Source organism: Rana temporaria, chromosome 2 (genome assembly GCF_905171775.1).
Source record: "Rana temporaria chromosome 2, aRanTem1.1, whole genome shotgun sequence".
NCBI lineage: Eukaryota > Metazoa > Chordata > Amphibia > Anura > Ranidae > Rana > Rana temporaria.
This window is the reverse complement of record NC_053490.1, coordinates 28714097-28733631: the sequence shown is the minus strand read 5'-3', so window position 1 is coordinate 28733631 and position 19535 is coordinate 28714097. Positions and strand designations below refer to the sequence as shown.

Below are 19535 nucleotides of genomic sequence, written 5' to 3'. Positions count from 1 at the left end.
ATTTCATGTTCCCAACTTTGTAGGGAACAGTTTGGGGATGGCCCCTTCTTGTTCCAACATGACTGTGTGTGGAACTCATAGCAAATGCTGATGTCATCAGCAAGCCACCTGTCTGCGGCCCTCTGCCATAATGTGTTTATTGTAAGTAGGTCTGCTATTGTCTGAAGGAGTTCTGTGTTTATACTTATGATAATATGTATTGTACCTTCTGAGCTTGGAGTGGGCAAGTCTGACCTGCAATGAGACCTCTAAGTCATCCAGGTGGATAATTAAGGATTCTCTGTGATGGGATTAGCCATGAGTCAGCTGAACCTCGTTAGCTAAACCATTGTGTGATTTTTTGGGTACATTTTAGGTCACTGTTAACAACTTGCCGCCCGCCAATTGCAGATTGACGTCGGCAAAGTCGTTTCAATATCCTGACTGGACGTCATATGACATCCTCAGGATATTGAGCTGCTGCACGCCCCCGTGGGCACGCATCGCGGCGATCGTTGTTGCAGGGTGTCAGTCTGACACCGCGCAACAACGATCTAGGTAAAGAGTCTCCGACTGAGACTCTTTACCACGTGATCAGCCGCGTCCAATCACGGCTGATCACGATGTAAACAGGAAAAGCCGGTAATCGGTCAGATGCGAGTAGAGGAGAGATGATCGGCTGCTCCTCTGACAGGGGGGGTTTGTGCTGAACAGCCCCCCAGAGGATGCCCACACTGGACCACCAGGGATGCCACTAGACCACCAGGGATGCCCATTACAGGTATGCCACCCTAGATCTCCAGGGATAGAAATTTTCAAAAAAATGGATGCCAATTAGTGCCCACAATGGATGCCAATCAGGCATTGTTTGCCACTGATTGGCATCCATTAGTACAACATACATTAATGCCACATATAAGTGCCCATCCATGCCTCCTATCAGTACCCATCCATGCCGCCTATCTGTGCCCTTCCATGCCGCCTTTCTGTGCCCTTCCATGCCGCCTATCTGTGCCCTTCCATGTCACATATCTGTGCCCATCCATGCCACCTATCTGTGCCCATCCATGCCACCTATCTGTGCCCATCCATGCCGCCTATCTGTGCCCATCCATGCCGCCTATCCGTGCCCATCCATGCCGCCTATCAGTGCCCATCAATGCCATCACATCAGTGCCACCTCATCGGTGCACATCAGTGCCACCTTATCAGTGCCCGTCAGTGCAGTACCATCAGTGCCCATCAGTAAAGTAGAAAACGTATTATTTACAATGTTTTAAAACAGAAGCAAAACAAAAATAATAATCCCAGAGGTGATCAAATACCACCAAAAGAAAGCTCTATTTGTGGGAACAAAATGATAAAAATTTAGTTTGGGTACAGTGTAGCACGACCGCGCAATTGTCATTCAAAGTGCAACAGCACTGAAAGCTAAAAATTGGTCTGGGCAGGAAGGTGTATAAGTGCCCAGTATGGAATTGGTTAATGTGGTGACTTGAGTGACCTTCTCAAGTGTATAAAAGCCTGTATTCTTGTTCAAATAAACAGTTCCAGCTTTGCAGCCAAACGAGTCCTGCCTAGTTCTTGGTTGCAATATGTGGCCATGATATCTAATATCTATATTTAGACTGAAGTAAGCGGTAAATGACGGAAGCACGGAGTGTGGGACGTTCCATTACAATCAGTGTCTGTGCCAACATTAATAAGTGCTTGGTCCCCGGAGACACTGTGTACTGGTACACCCATCCATCAGGACAGGGAGTGATCTCTGCAATAAGAACATAGGAAAAAAAAAACATATTAATAGCACATTGAGGAAGAGAGGGTACAAACATGTTTTTACTGCTGCCCCGCCTTTTTTCCCAGTGACAATCAACCTGCTTCCTGGGAGTCCCGGTTGTCATAGGCCCGCCCCCCACCCTGCGTTCACAGGACAATGCTACAGATAGTGGCACCACTTCATGGTGCCAGCCTGCAACATCCAGAATCTGGCCACCATAGGAAGAAGAAAAGGTGATGGAAGACGTGATGACACCAGACAGAAGACACCTGGATTTATAAACATTAAAAAAATAAAAATAAAAGATATGGGGTTGTCAAAAACAGGGGATGATCCAGAGCCCATAGTTGTCCTTTTAGTATTTTCTAATCACTAACCTATAACTAGGGGGTAGTAATGGTAGTCCTGCTTTTAAATTTTTGGGAATATGAAAGGATCAGGGTGGCAGCCAGGCAACTGGCATTTTCAGAAGGTGTTCAGCATAGTGTTCTAGTGTTTTATATAGTACATAGCACTCCTATCAATGTACGCTGAACTGATCCTGCATTTTTTGATTCTGCAGGGATGAAATCTACTGCCAAATATGCAAACAGCTTACCCAGAACCCTTCAAAAAGCAGCCATGCCCGTGGGTGGATCCTCATGTCACTCTGTGTAGGATGCTTTGCGCCCTCCGAGAAATTTGTTAAGGTGAGTTACACACATTTACTGCTATTTATTTGGTGCGTTTGCAAGGAATGTGGCATTTACTGCCCCGATGGAATCATTGATTCGCCTAGGCTGCATTCACATCTGAGTGTCACGTTTTTCAGAGTTTTTTTCGGACGTTTTTTTTCAGGCATTTCTTTTTTAGCCAATAGAGGAAAATATCATATGTTCATTGTTTGTTGCTATGCTTTTCATCTTTACATCCACATTTATTTATTATTTTCTTCTTATTATTATTATTTACTTGTTTTGGAAGGGATTATAGTTAGGGTCATTTATTTTTATTTTTATCTATTAATATTTATTTACTTATTATTATTATTATTATTTATTGAATTTTTTGGGTTAGGGTTAGTATTAGGGGTTAATATTAGGGTTAGTATTAGAGGTTAATATTAGGATTAGGGGTTAATATTAGGGTTAGTATAGGGGTTAATATTAGGGTTAGTATTGGCGCTTAATAGTATGGTTAGTATTAGGGGTTAATATTAAAGTGGTTGTAAACCCACTTTTTTTACTTTTACCTACAGGTAAGCCTATAACAAGGCTTACCTGTAGGTAAGGAGAATATCTCCTAAACCTGCACGGTTTAGGAGATATTCCCCCCGCAATGCGCCACGGCGCATGCGCAAGGGGGATCTGCGGCGAAAGGACCGGCAGCCGCCGGACCTTGCCGAGTTTTAAATCTCCCGCGCGCACGTGCGGGAGTGACGTCATCGCCGCTCCAGCCAATCACAGCGCTGGAGCGGCGATACCCGGAAGACACGCCGAGGCAAGATGAAATCTCGCTCGGCATGGACCAGGTAAGTGCTACACACCTCGTTCCGAGGTAAGTATTTCATAATGAGCTAATATGCGGTGCATATTAGCTCATTATGACTTTTGCCTTGCAGGAGAAAAAAAAATTGATGTGGGTTTACAACCGCTTTAAGTTTAGTATTAAGGGTTAATATTAGGGTTTGTATTAGGGTTTAATTTTAGTATTAGGGGTTAATATTAGGGTTAGTATTAGGGGTTAATATTGGGGTTAGGGGTTAATATTAGGGTTAGTATTAGGGTTTAACGACCGCCCTATTGACGAAATACGTCTACAAGGCGGTTGCTTAACTCTTTTAGGGGGCGTCAATGTACGTCGTCCTAGAATCGCGCTCCCGCGCGCCCTGTGGGGCGCGCACACTGGAGTCTCCGTGACCGCCGGGTCCTCCGGACCCGGCTGATCACGGATCACGGTAAATCGCCGCTGCTAGCGGCGGTTTACCACGTGATCGCTCCGTCCAATGACGGAGCGATCACTAGTAAACGAACCGGCGTCATGTGATGACGCCGGTTCCTCCCTCTCCTCTCTGTACCGAACGGTACAGTGTGAGAGAGGAGAGGGGAGAGAGCGGAAGCAGCAGCAGCTGCTGTGGGCTGTATCTGTGACACATGCAGTCACAGATCCAGCCATCCCTCCCTGTGCAATACTCTGCAATGCCCCCATACTCTGCAATGCCCCCATACTCTGCAATGCCCCCATACTATGCAATACCCCCATACTATGCAATACCCCCATACTCTGCAATGCCCCCACACTCTGCAATGCCCCCACACTCTGCAATGCCCCCATACTCTGCAATACCCCAAAATACTCTGCAATGCCCCCATACCCCGCAATACCCCGCAATGCCCCGCAATACTCCGCAATGCCCCGCAATGCCCCGCAATACTCCGCAATACCCCGCAATACTCCGCAATACCCCGCAATACCCCGCAATACCCTGCAATACCCCACAATACTCCGCAATACCCCACAATACTCCGCAATACCCCACAATACCCTGCAACGTCGTCTATGGGGATTTTTAAGTAGCAAAGTTTGGCGCCATTCCACGAGCGTGTGCAATTTTGAAGGGTGACATGTTGGGTATCTATTTACTCGGCGTAACTTCATCTTTCACATTTATGCAAAAGAATGAAGAAAAAATACTAAATTTGCCAAATTTTATAACAAACAAAGAAAATTTTTTTTTTTTACAGAATTTTCAGTCTTTTTTCTCTTATAGCGCAAAAAATAAAAAACCCAACGGTGATTAAATACCACCAAAAGAAAGCTCTATTTGTGTGAAAAAAAAGGACGAAAATTTCATTTGGGTACAATGTTGTATGACTGAGTAATTGTCATTCAAATTGTGAGAGCACCGAAAGCTGAAAATTGGTCTGGTTATTAAGGGGGTTTACGTGCCCAGTGGTCAAGTGGTTAATATTAGGGTTAGGGGTTAATATTAGGGTTAGTATTAGGGGTTAATATTAAGGTTAGTATTAGGGGTTTATATTAGGGTTTGTATTAGGGGTTAATATTAAGGTTAGTATTAGGGGTTTATATTAGGGTTTGTATTAGGGGTTAATATTAGGATTAGGGGTTAATATTAGGGTTAGAGGTTAATATTAGGATTAGTATTAGGGGTTAATATTAGGGTTAGTATTAGGGGTTAATATTGGGGTTAGGGGTTAATATTAGGGTTAGTATTAGGGTTTAATATTAGGGTTTGGGGTTAATATTAGGGTTAGTATTAGGGTTTAATATTAAGGTTAGTATTAGGGGTTAATATTAGGGTTTGTATTAGGGGTTAATATTAGGATTAGGGGTTAATATTAGGGTTAGAGGTTAATATTAGGGGTTAGTATTAAGGGTTAATATTAAGGTTTGTATTAGGGGTTAATATTAGGATTAGGGGTTAATATGAAGGTTAGTATTAGGGGTTAATATTAGGGTTAGTATTAAGGTTGGGGGTAAATATTAGGGTTGGGGTTAATTTTAGAGTTGGGGTTGAGATTAGGGTTTTTGAAAATGTATTATTATTATTATTGTTATTATTATAAAACACATGAAAACACTCAAAACTTGTGAATCAAGTGTTTCCATGCATTTCTATGGAACAAAAAAAAAAAACGCTTCAAAAACACACCCATCTGCCTGATTCAAGCAACAAAAATAAAAGCCCTTCAGTACTGGGACCCAAAAGAGGGGCCCGGACACCTGCTGAGCTAGGTCAGCTGTACTGCCTTATTGCAGGCTCCTACCCTATTCTGCTTCCGCCTGCAGCGCTGCCAGCTTCTCCTCCTCTCCCTCCCCCCTGGCAAAGTCATTTACTGCCACACCTCTTTTCCTGAATGTACACATCGAGCGATCGGTACGGATCACTCCCATGTTCATTCAACACTAAAGCATAGGAAGCCTCAGTGCGCTTCCTATTCAGTCGCCTGTGCAGATGAGACTATAGGGGTGGGGCCTGTAATTTCTAACAGCAGCCCATTGCTCAGCATGACCAATGAAAAGTGCTTCTTTCTTCTGGTACACCTTACCAGAAGAAGAAGTCTCCAATGTGCTTCTCATTAGTCAGCATGGTCATTTGGCTGTGCTGGCCAACGAGTGCTTGTCATTGTGCTTGTCATTGTGAGCATTATTATGGATACTCTGGGGCGGTGTACAGTCCACCGATGGCTACACCAGCAGCCCCGGCATCACAGCTGCTATGTGTTACGGGGTCTGGAGGGGTGATCAGGATATTTACATAGTTACATAGTTAGTCAGGTTGAAAAAAGACACAAGTTCATCCAGTTCAACCACAAAAAATGAAAAAACTAAATAAAAAACACAGTACAATCCTATACACCCAACTTCATACCCACAGTTGATCCAGAGGAAGGCAAAAACCCCCAGCAGAGCATGATCCAATTTGCTACAGCAGGGGAAAAAATTCCTTCCTGATCCCCCCGAGAGGCAATCGGATTTACCCTGGATCAACTTTACCTACATATCTTAGTACTCAGTTATTTTATGTACATTTAGGAAAGAATCCAGGCCTTTCTTAAAGCAATCTACTGAGCTGGCCAGAACCACCTCTGGAGGGAGTCTGTTCCACATTTTCACAGCTCTTACTGTGAAAAAACCTTTCCGTATTTGGAGGTGAAATCTCTTTTCCTCTAGACGTAAAGAGTGCCCCCTTGTCCTCAGTGTTGACCGTAAAGTGAATAACTCAACACCAAGTCCACTGTATGGACCTCTTATATATTTGTACATGTTGATCATATCCCCCCTAATTCTCCTCTTCTCAAGAGTGAATAAATTTAGTTCTTCTAATCTTTCCTCATAGCTGAGCTCCTCCATGCCTCTTATCAGTTTGGTTGCCCTTCTCTGCACTTTCTCCAGTTCTCCAATATCCTTTTTGAGAACTGGGGCCCAAAACTGAACTACATATTCCAGATGAGTTCTTACTAATGATTTGTACAGGGGCAAAATGATATCTCTGTCTCTGGAGTCCATACCTCTCTTATACAAGAAAGGACTTTGCTCGCTTTGGAAACCGCAGCTTGGCATTGCATGCCATTATTGAGCTTATGATCTACCAAGACCCCCAGATCCTTCTCCACTACAGATCCCCCCAGTTGTACTCCCCCTAGTATGTATGATGCATGCATATTCTTAGCCCCCAAATGCATAACTTTACATTTATCTACATTAAACCTCATCTGCCACTCAGTCGCCCAATTAGACAGAGCATTGAGGTCGGCTTGTAAATTGGAGACATCCTGTAGGGACGTTATTCCACTGCATAGCTTGGTGTCATCTGCAAAGACAGAAATGTTACTTTTGATCTCAGACCCAATATCATTTATAAATATATTGGAGTCAGATCTTCTGTGAAAAGATGAATTTATCCTTCAAGAGACATATTAAGACCTAAATTAGTGATAATAAGGCACGTATGTGGGAGGCCTACAACTCTCCTACACATTGGGTTTCCTCTACATTGTATTAAAATTTTGCCAGAGCATATCAAACCATCTTTTGGACAAAACGCATACACTACTTACAATTAGACATGTGCAATTAATTTTGTTCCGAATTTCGACAAGTTCGTTAATTCAGAAATATCCTAATTAACAAAACCCTGTTTAACAAACTTTTCTAAATATTTGTAAATTGAAAAAAAAAATCGAAAAAAAACGTAAATTAAAAAAAAAAAATTATATTCCCCAAAAAAATTTAATCCGTAAAAAATCGGAAATTTGACCACCCGAAAATTCAAAAATCAGAAATAATAACTAACTAATAATAAGTTAAGTATTAGTTGCTATTAAATCATAGGTATTGGAATTTCCTTTCAAATTTGGCTGCTAGTGGATTTAACATTTATCCGAAGTTACAAATTACCCGAAATAACGAATGCCGTATCTAAACAAATGGAATGTAACAAATTTATAATAATAAATTACAATAATAATAATATTTTATTATTATTATTATTAAATAGTTTTGTTCCATTTGTTTAAATGCGGCATTCGTTATTTCGGATAATTCGTAACTTTGGATAAATTTGTATTTGTAATGATCACTAACATCCAATACCTATAATAGGTATTAAAAGTTAAGTTATTATTATTAAGTCAAATTTTTAATAATTACTAACTAATAATAACTTAACTATTACTAACTATTATAGGTATTGGAATTTCATTTCAAATTTGTTAGTGAATGTAACGAATACAATTTTTCCTGAAGTTACAAATTATCCGAAATAACGAATGCCGCATCTAAACAAATTATTAATAATAATAAAATGTTTTTATTATTATTATTGTAATTTATTATTAATTTGTTCCATTCCATTCGTTTAGATATGGCATTTGGTTCGGATAATTCGTAACTTCAGATAATTTCATATTTGTTACGTTCACTAACAGCCAAATTTGAAAGGAAATTCCAATACCTATAATAGTTATTAATAGTTAAGTTATTATTATTAAGTTAAAATTTGAAATAATAACTACTGTATTTATTGGCATATAACACTCACTTTTTTACCCTGAAAATAGAGGGCAAACCGTGCCAGCGTGTTATACGCTGGCTCCCAGTTGATGGTGGCTTCACATGTGGACTCTCTGATCAGAAGTGCATTCTTTGATCAAAAGTGCGAGTTAAAAACCAGGATTTGGCTATCATTTGCTTCTGCTTGCAGATTTGTTTTTTCCCCTCTTTTTCTCTGACACTTTTTAAACAGCTTTTTTTTCCTTTTTCCTTTCTGCTAATTAAGGGGAGGGTTTAATTGTTCACAGGTGTGTGTTTGTTCACAGGTCTTCACAGGTGAGTATTAAAGTGGCTGTACAAGCTCCCAGAGGAGCTGGCTCCCAGTTGATGGTGGCTTCACATGTGGACTCTCTGATCAGAAGTGCATTCTTTGATCAAAAGTGCGAGTTAAAAACCAGGATTTGGCTATCATTTGCTTCTGCTTGCAGATTTGTTTTTTCCCCTCTTTTTCTCTGACACTTTTTAAACAGCTTTTTTTTCCTTTTTCCTTTCTGCTAATTAAGGGGAGGGTTTAATTGTTCACAGGTGTGTGTTTGTTCACAGGTCTTCACAGGTGAGTATTAAAGTGGCTGTACAAGCTCCCAGAGGAGCTGGCTCCCAGTTGATGGTGGCTTCACATGTGGACTCTCTGATCAGAAGTGCATTCTTTGATCAAAAGTGCGAGTTAAAAACCAGGAGTTTGAAACAGGAGGTAAGACAGGAGTCTTCATTATTTTTTTCAATCACTGATCCAGAACAAGCTTGCAGCTAATAAAGTTGGAACTCTTGCTATATAGATTCAGCGGTGCAGCAGACGCTCTCATCTTAGTCTGCTCACCCCAGGGATAGTGAGAGCAGGACGCTCTCAAACGAGTCGGCTCTCCCCAGGGATAGTGCAGCCAGGCAGGGTCCACCACACCCCCCTAGCCAATTGATCCAGGGTTGCACCGATCGCCGTTAAGGGGTCAGGAAGGAATTTTTTCCCCCGATCGCTGCAGATTGGCACAGCACGCCGGGGGTTTTTCGCCTTCCTCTGGACCAATCGGGGAGAGAAGACTCAACGAGTGACGGCTCACTTGGACAGTCTTCCACCCATCACGTCCGGCGTCTCGCGGCTCTTCCCGCATCCGCGCCAGACCAGGCCTCATTCGCGGCCGCCGCAATTAGGAAAGACTGATGACAATGTGACTGGCGACAATGGCTAATCTGCGATACTCTGCGCACTCTATTCGGGGTCTGAGACAATTCGCAACAGCATTACCAGCCGTCACCAAAAAGGCCTTAAAAATAGAGCAACTTTTGAGATTCGATCGACGATCGACCATCAAAAATTTTAACTATTTAACCCAGCTCGAGCACATATCATGTGCTTTGATCAACACAAGATCGGCAGTAAAACACCGATTAGAAATCCACGATTTCTTACTACAAAACGATCTAGACTGCCTCTTTATTACAGAAAGCTGGCTCTCAGACGACTGCAACACCATTCTCGGAGAATTGGTGCCAGAAAACTATCGCATTATAACGGAAAACAGAATAGGGCAAAGAGGAGGAGGCCTGGCGGTGATCCACAAGAATCGCATTACAATCACTAAGCCAGCCCTTCAAAATCCTCTTCCATTCATGGAAACCCTTACTCTTCAACTTCAAACTTCCCCCCAGGAGACTGTTCACATTCTCCTCTGCTATAGGCCACCTGGGCCAAAATCGCAGTTTTTGCCATCATTAACGGAGTTTATATCCACTTATACCCTTAACAGCAAACACCTTTTGCTGCTCGGGGACTTTAATCTGTGGGCCAACTCCGCACAGGATCCCATTGCGGACGCCTGCATTGATCACCTGGAGGGATTAGGGCTACAGCAACTTATATGCGGGCCAACACATGCTTCAGGTCACACACTCGACCTAATTTTCAGACAAAATCTGAAAATAAGCATTTTAGAAAATGAACCATTGCCATGGACAGACCACCATGCAATTAATTTCATAATCTCCAAAATTCCCCCAGTGATAAAAGCACCCAAGCCGGTGACAATACACTGGGCTAGATCTCAGAAGAAGCTCCATTCGGAACTCTTCAAATCTACCTTGGGAAACAGAATCAAAACAATCCATCCACATCAAACAGCCGCAGATACACTGGACGCCATAAACGCAGCCCTGCTACAGTCAGCCGATTTAGTAGCACCGAAACGCAAAGCCTGCATTCGAAAAAGAAAGTCCGGCTGGTTCAACAACCAGCTGTCGCTTCTGAAGCAAGAGCGCAGAAGGGCGGAAGCCGCCTGGAAAAGAAGTCCTGCAGAGGATAACCTCATCATCTACAAGGCAATAACAACACGATATCATAAAGAAATCTTCAAAGCCAAGAAACATCATTTTTCTTTGGCGATTAACAGCGCCCTAAACCGCCCCCGCGAACTCTTCAAGATGGTCACCCAGACCATGAACCCAGGATGTCTTGAAGTCCCCAACTCAGACACCCAAGAGTTCTGCAATGAACTATCGGATTTCTTCATCAACAAAATTGAAAGAATCCGGGAAAGCATCATGCAAAACAATACCCCCCTCAACCCCACCGTCAATCAACCACAAAACACCCACAGAAACGCTCTACAATCAACAAAGTTCACTCTGGAACCGATCTCCATCGATACCACAAAAAATATCATTGGTGCTTTGCGGAACAGCACATCGCCCAATGATATCATCCCCACCAAACTGCTGAAGGAATGTGCCGACATCCTGGCACCACCCATCACACAGCTTATAAACCAGTCTTTTAAGGAAGGCACAGTGCCATCCCTGTTGAAAGAGGGCACAATCCAGCCCATCTTGAAAAAACCTAACCTGGATCCCAAGGACCCAACTCACCGCCGTCCCATAACAGGCCTTAATGTTCTCTCCAAGATAATGGAGAAAGTAGTGGTACAACAGCTGCAACAGCATCTAGATACCCACAATCTACTGGATCCATTACAATCAGGCTTCCGTCCCGGACACGGGACAGAAACGGCCTTACTCAAAATATGGGACGATGCCCTCGAGGCCGCAGACGAAGGAGAATCTTGTCTCCTGGTTCTGCTGGACCTAAGCGCAGCCTTTGACACGGTAGACCACAAACTGTTACTGATGCGACTAGCCAAGGTAGCAGAAGTCGCAGAAGGTGATTTACCATGGTTTTCTTCCTTTCTTGAAAACCGATCACAAACAGTTAAATTGGGTTGTTTCACGTCGGAAAAGCGCACGGTGTCATGTGGAGTCCCCCAAGGATCCCCCCTGTCACCGGTGCTTTTCAACATCTATCTTCGCCCTCTCTTTGATATTATCAGTAGCCAAGAACTACTCTATCACTCTTATGCAGACGATACGCAACTGTATTTTCGCATCTGCAACAAAAAGGATCATCATCTCAGTTTAGAGAAATGTCTCTCTTTGATAGAAAACTGGATGACTAAGAGTTATCTTAAACTCAACAGTTCAAAAACAGAACTCCTTATGTTTCACGCCAGCCGAAAGAGTCAACTGGCAACAACCTGGACACCCCCGCCCATTCTGGGCCAAATCATCACCCCTAGCTCCAAAGTCAAAAGTCTCGGGGTCATCTTCGACACCTTCATGACAATGGACGCACAAATAGGGTCAGTAGTCAGCGGAGCGCACCATCTGTTGCGCCTACTACGCAGACTTATTCCATTTATCCCCAAAGAAGACGTAGCAGTCGTGGTGGGAACAATCGTGAATTCCAGACTGGACTATGCAAATGCCCTTTACCTCGGACTCCCAAAGTACCAAATCTCTCGTCTGCAAGTCGTACAGAATACGGCCGCCAGACTTGTGACTGGGAAAAAAAAATGGGAATCAATCTCACCTTCGTTGAGAACCCTTCACTGGCTGCCAGTAAAAGACAGAATTGCATTTAAAGCACTCTGCCTGACACATAAGTGCATCCATGGGAAGGCTCCGCAATATCTTTGCGACAAGATAGAACCTCACAATTCGAATCGCGTTCTGCGATCCACCGACCAAAATCTGGTCAGGGTACCAAAAACCAAATACAAGTCCAAAGGAGAAAGAAGGTTTGCTTTTCAGGGTCCTAGACTATGGAACGCTTTACCAACCAGCATTCGGTTGGAGGAAAACCACCTGACTTTCAGAAGACGAATCAAAACTCTGCTCTTTTGATGACATGAGACACGAACAACTAGCGCCCAGAAGCGATTCAGTTCGCATGCGCCGCGCTTTATAAGTTTTTCATTCATTCATTCATTCATACGCAGGGGGCTGTGGGAAAAAAAAATCCTGAAATTTCCCTCTTAAAGTTAGGGTGCGTGTTATACACCGATAAATACGGTAACTAATAATAACTTAACTATTACAGGTATTGGAATTTCCTTTCAAATTTGGCTGTTAGTGAACGCAACGAATATTTTTTTTCCCCTGAAGTTACGAATTATCCGAAATAACGAATGCTGCCTCTAAACAAATTAATAATAATAATAATAAAATGTTTTTATTATTATTATTGTAATTTATTATTATTTGTTCTGTTCCATTCGTATAGATACGGCATTCATTGGTTGGGATAATTCGTAACTTTGGAAAAATTCTTATTCGTTACGTTCACTAACAGCCAAATTTGAATGGAAATTCCAATACCTATCATAGTTAGTAATAGTTAAGTTATTGTTTCAGATTTTGGAACTTTCAGGTTTTTTTAATTTACGAATTTACAAATTTTGGAATTTTAAAATTTACGAATGTTCAAATTTACGAATTTAAAAATTTACGAATTTTCAAATTTACGAAATTTGTTAATTCAGATATTTGTCGAAATTTGTTAAAAAAAATTAATTTGTAACTAAACAAATTGCACATGTCTATTTGATAAAAAGTACACCCGTCACAACAGACGACAGGTAAAAATAGGAGGACAAAACTAGGAACTGGTAGATGCCAAAGAGGTTTTACCTAATGTAGACCTTTCAGTCATTTTACAATTCTGCGTAAATTTATTCCTGACATGTCACAAAAAAATACAGCAACTTTATAATATGTCCAGGAAGTAGATAGTGACTCTGAACAAAGCTGGTGCTGTCTTTCTGGAGAGAAAAGCAGATGGGGTATGGTGATCTCTCTACAAGCGGTTATTTCCAACATGAAAAGGTATTCCTGATCCCTAGGTCTGCATTGAAGTTGAATTCTGGTCAAACAGTTAAATTCACAGTTCAATTTATATATATATTTATATATTGTATTTGCCATTTTACCTGCAATAGGACTTTTAGTTTTGTCTTCTTGTTTTCTAGTACTTGAGAAACTTCATTAGTGGAGGTCCCCCAGGATATGCACCGTACTGTGAGGAGCGACTGCGGAGGACGTTTGGTAATGGCACTAGAACCCAGCCACCCAGCTGGCTAGAACTTCAGGTGAGTTACCACAATCCTCTATCTCCAAAAGAATCTCAGGAATTTCGGGCCAGATTCACATAGAAGTACGTTACTCCACGGCGGCGTAACGTATCCCATTTACGTTACACCGCCGCAGGTTTACAGCGTAAGTGCCTGATTCTCAAAAATCTTACCTGTAAACTTGCGGCGGTGTAATGTAAATCCGATCGGCGCAAGCCCGCCTAATTCAAATGGGGCGGGCACCATTTAAATTAGGCGCATTCCCGCGCCGAATGTACTGCGCATGCTCCGTCGGGAAAATTACCCGACGTGCATTGCGCTAAATGACGTCGCACGGACGTCATTTGTTTAGACGTTAACGTAAATGGCGTCCAGCGCCATTCACAGACGACTTACGCAAACGACGTGATTTTTTAAATTTCGACGCGGGAATGATGGCCATACTTAACATGGCTTAGAACACCTAGGGCTCAGCCCTAATTTTACGCGGCGTAACTCGACGGAAACTACGTAAAGTTAGATCGACGGGCAGCGTGGACGTTCCGGAATCGCCGTAACTAGTCATTTGCATATTCTACGCCGACCGCAATGGCCTCGCCACCTAGCGGCCGGCATAGAATTGCATCCTTAAGTCAATTACACCTGTCGGGTCTTATGGCTATCTATGCGTAACTGATTCTATGAATCAGTCCTTTAGTTAGAACGGCCGGAACACAGAGATACGACGGCGTATCAGGAGATACCCCGTCGTATCTCTTCTGTGAATCTGGCCCTTCATTCCTAATAAAAAAAAAAACTCTGGCTAGGCCGCATCTGGAGTACTCCGTCCAGTTCTGGTCACCAGTTCTCAGAAGGGATGTGCTGGAGCTGGAGAGAGTCCAGAGAAGGGCAACAAAACTAATAATGAGACTGGAGGTCCTTAAAGTGGAGGTTCACCCTAATAACATGTATATCTGACCAACTCCCTTATATTCGTAACAAGTACTGTCCGCAATTTTTTTATGCTTTACGTACCTTGTAATCCATTTTTTCAATCTACTTCTCCCCGCGGGAGTAGGCGTTTCTATGCCTAGGGGGATTGTCATCTGGGAGGTCACCCAGATGCTTGAAGTCTGTTAGCCCCAGCAGATAAGGCCCCGCCCCCCGTATTGCGTAGGCGCGCAAGAGTTACGGGGCTTCCAAAAAAGCCAAGCATGCGGATATGTGAGTCGGCTCTATACGACGCCTACACAATACGGAGGGGCGGGGCCTTATCTCCCGGCGCGAACAGACGTCAATCATATGGGCGACCTCCCAGATGACAATCCCCCTAGGCATAGAAACGCCTACTCCCGCGGGGAGAAGTAGATTGAAAAAATGGATTACAAGGTACGTAAAGCATAAAAAAAAAACTAATTGCGGGCAGTACTTGTTACGACTATAAGGGAGTTGGTCAGATATACATGTTGTTATGGTGAACCTCCGCTTTAATTATGAAGAAGGACTACAAACACTAAATGTATTCTCTCTGGAGAAGAGACGCTTGAGAGGAGATATCATAGCAATTTACAACTACCTCAAAGGTGATCTCAGTGTAGGTAGAAAGCTATTCAGTCTCAGGAAGTGTAAGAGGACATGGGGCCACACAATGAGATTGGAGGAGAAGCGGATAAACCTTACACTGCGTAGGGAGTTTTTCACTGGTGATAAGGCTAGCAGGATGATAAGGATGTGAAACTCTCTTCCACAATTGGTGGTGTCAGCAGGGAATAATGATAGGTTTAAAAGACTCTACAGTATCTTAACCACTTCCGGCCCGCCGAATGGCGATATACGTCAGCTGTTTGAAGAGGGATATCTTTGTTATGGCAGCAGCTAGCTGCCATAACCCAGCTATCCTCTTCTTCAGCCGGTTTCCAATAATAGTGGTCTCTGCGGCGGGATCGCTGCAAGATCAATTTTATCAGCGTCGGGAGAGGGCCCCCCCGCCCGCCGCTCTCCGGTGCCCTCTTACCGGAGCCATCGGCAGCGGTGGAGGCGTTCAGATCCTTCTTGGTGTTAGGCATGGAGATGAGTGAGTAGAAGATGGCCCCCACCCGTCTCCTTACTATAGCAAGGCAGAAGCAACGTCAAAACGTCACTTCTGCCCATAGCTCTTAAAGGGACATTTTTTTTTTTCATCTTTTCAAATGCCTACATTTTTTATCTTTTTTTTTTTTGCATTTTAGTGTAAATATATGAGGTCCTGTCATGCTTTTTTTTTCTATTACAAGGGATGTTTACATTCTTTGTAATAGGAATAAAAGTGACACGTTTTTTTAAGAGAACAGTGTAAAAAATAAAAATAAAAGGTAAAATAAATAAGAAAAAAATGTAAAGCGTTCCGTCCCACCGAGCTTGCATGCAGAAGTGAGCAGCGTCCGCATATGTAAACGGTGTTTAAACCACACATGTGAGGTATCGTCGCGATCAGTAGAGCGAGAGCAATAATTCTAGCCCTAGACCTCCTCTGTAACTCAAAACATGCAACCTGTAGAATTTTTTAAATGTCGCCTATGGTTATTTTTATGGGTAAAAGTTTGTCACCATTCCACAAGCAGACGCAATTTTGAAGAGTGACATGTTGGGTATCAATTTACTCAGCATAACATTATCTTTCACAATATAAAAAAAATGGCGCTAACTTTACTGTTGCCTTATTATTTAGTTCAAAAAGGTGTATTTTTTTCCAAAAAAAGTGTGCGTGTAAGACCGCTGCGCAAATACAGTGTGACATAAAAGTATTGCAGCGACCGCCATTTTATTCTCTAGGGTGTTAGAATATATATATATATATATATATATATATATATATATATATATATATATATATATATATATATATATATATATATATTTTTTATAATGTTTGGGTGTTCTAAGTAATCTCATCTGGAATATGTAGTTCAGTTTTGGGCACCAATTCACAAAAGGGATATCTGGGGGAACTGGAGAAAGTGCAGAGAAGGGCAACCAAACTGATAAGAGGCATGGAGGAGCTCAGCTATGAGGAAAGATTAGAGGAACTGAATTTATTGACTATTGAGAAGAGGAGAATAAAGGGGGATATGATCAACATGTACAAATATATAAGGGGTCCATATACTTGGTGTTGAGTTATTCACTTTACGGTCAACACAAAGGACAAGGGGGCACTCTTTACGTCTGGAGGAAAAGAGATTTCACCTTCAAATACGGAAAGGTTTCTTCACAGTAAGAGCTGTGAAAATGTGGAATAGACTCCCTCCAGAGGTGGTTCTGGCCAGCTCAGTAGATTGCTTTAACCTCCCTGGCGGTATGATTCTGTCTGAAAAAACATGCTGAAAGCGGTACAATTATTTGCAAGGAAATTTGGTGTTTTATACTGTAGGCCTGTGATTTTTAGGAATAACTCACTTAAATCTGACCAAACAAGAATCTAATAGGCATCCCGGGTATGACATTTTTTTAAAAACAAAATTTTAAATTATAATATAATAAATAATTATAAATAATTATAGCAAGTAATAATATAATTAAAATAAAAATGATTCAATAATGTAATCAAATCAAAATCACTGAAATTTGCTCAGTTGCAGAATTGTCGCGGTCATTTTTTTTTTTTATGACGAATTTCCCCGCAAATCGCTATCGCACAATTCTGCAAGTGATTATAATTTATTATCGCTGTTTTCTAGCTGATCTAAAACCATTTTTGACATAAAAAGACACTTTTGGTTGCTATGGACAATCTACAGTTTTCAGGCAGAAAAAAGGGTTTTTATTATATAAAATGACATGCATGACACTGGGCAGACCACTAGGGACAAGGGGGGTGTGTTTTTTTTACATACAGTACTGTAATCTATAAGATTACAGTATACTGTATGTAAGGTGTTTGTTTACCTTTTTGAATTTGGCACCGATCTCCGCTCCCGTGCGTCGTAACGTCGCAGGGAACGGAGATCGGCGGCACAGGAGGACGCTGTGTGAATCGAGCGAGGTCCCGCTCGCTCACACAGCGCGGTGACATCGCTGGATCCAGGAGAAGGTAAGCCAGCGCACGCTGCAGGCTCTGCATATCTACCCCGAGCGTGACTCGGGGTTACCGATTTTGGTAGAAAAAATCAACCCCGAGTCACACTCGGGGATACCGCCAGGGGGGTTAATAAAGGCCTGGATACTTTCCCTAATGTACATAATATAACTGGGTACTGACACTTATAGGTAAAGTTGATCCAGGGTAAATCCGATTGCCTCTCGAGGGATCAGGAAGGAATTTTTCCCCTGCTGTAGCAAATTGTTTTCAATTCGTTTTTATTATTCTTTTTCTCATATACAAAACATATACATTTAAAACAAAATTCTCTCACATTATACTTCGCTTCTGTTCAATTTACTGTATCTTATTCAATGTCCGTGAATCACATTACCTTTTAAAACACGATTTCCTACAACATATATCTCCATTTACTCACTATCCTACATTCTCATTCATTCCCCCACACAATGCTGTAGCAAATTGGATCATGCTTTGCTGGGGGGTTTTCGCCTTCCTCTGGATCAACTGTGGGTATAAAATTGTGTATATGGGATTGTATCTATTTACTTTTGGTTGAACTAGATGGACTTGTGTCTTTTTTTCAACCTCCGAAACTTTGTAAATATTAGTGTCTATGCTGCAGAAATGGGAGAGTGGGTAGGTAGGAGCCAGTGGCGTAGCTTGGGGGGGCAGCCGGTGCGGTCGCCTCTGACACAAAATTTAGAGGGGCACAGAAATTAGTCCCTCATGTGCTGGGTACAAAGCCCCAGCCAGCCCCATTGTTTATGGAAGTAGGACCGGAACGTGTGTGATGCAGATAGAAGGATTCCACTGACGTCAATGGGACTGGGCGCTGACATCACCGGCCCTCCTCCCCACCGGCCAGGAGAAGGAAGAACCTGGCAGAGAGAATGCAAGTGGAGCTGTGCTCAGTGCAGACACACCGAGGCATTAGGTTTCCTTGTTTTGTCTTCCCTGACCCGGGCCATGGGCTGCTGATTGCAGGAGAGGAGGAGATGAGGAAGGCTGCCGGTGACCTCGGGATCCCAGCTTGCCACACGCAGCAATACACAGCAAGTCGAGGAAACCTGATGACCGCACTCGGGAGTACACAGAGTGCCACATGTGTAAGTACAGAGGCTGCTGTTCCTTCACCATATTTCCTGCCTGACTAGGAGAACACAGGATGGGGGGCACCTTGTGTGGGGGGGTAGGGTGATTGCCCCTCATCTTTTACCCCTTCTGCCCCCCCTGGGGGTGGGGGGTCTATTCGCTAACAGCAGAGCGGCCAGCCAATAACCCTGACATAACGGAATTAGTATGGATTAGTAAGGGATGCCCGTTATTCACAGCCACAGTCTGTGATTGGCTGCTTGCCTATTATTGGTTGAATCTGAGATAGCTCTTCAACTTCGGTAATCAAAGCGCTATCGCAGACCTCGCTACCCCGCTGGTCTGAGCAGTGTAGCAAAGGAAAACTGGGCAGGGCTGACACTACTCAGTCCACAAAAATTCTGTTTATCAATCCCCACAACAGTGTTCATTTTGGCAGCAAATTTCGATTTCGTTTTAGTCTTAGGACTAAAATGGCATTTTATTTTTAATCCCATTTTAGTCTTCTACAATTGTTTTAGTCGTATTTAGTCGACTAAAATGTCCTACGTTTTAGTTGACTAAAATCTCCAGTACATTTTTTTTTTGTAAACGTTTTATTGAGTATTCAGCAAAGAAATAAGTACAGAACAATTCCAAACTGGATGCAACCAGTAGCATGTATACAAGGGTACAG

General features: G+C 42.5%; 1 protein-coding gene across 1 annotated transcript in view; it reads left to right on the top strand.

Annotated features, from left to right (window-relative positions):
* Nucleotides 1-19535, top strand: part of MYO7A (myosin VIIA) — a 304325-nt gene that overhangs the window by 171860 nt on the left and 112930 nt on the right. Inside the window, exons 27-28 of the mRNA XM_040339989.1 lie at nt 2322-2448; nt 13606-13725. Of these exons, the coding sequence (XP_040195923.1) occupies nt 2322-2448; nt 13606-13725 (247 nt within the window). The remainder of the gene's footprint in view (nt 1-2321; nt 2449-13605; nt 13726-19535) is intronic.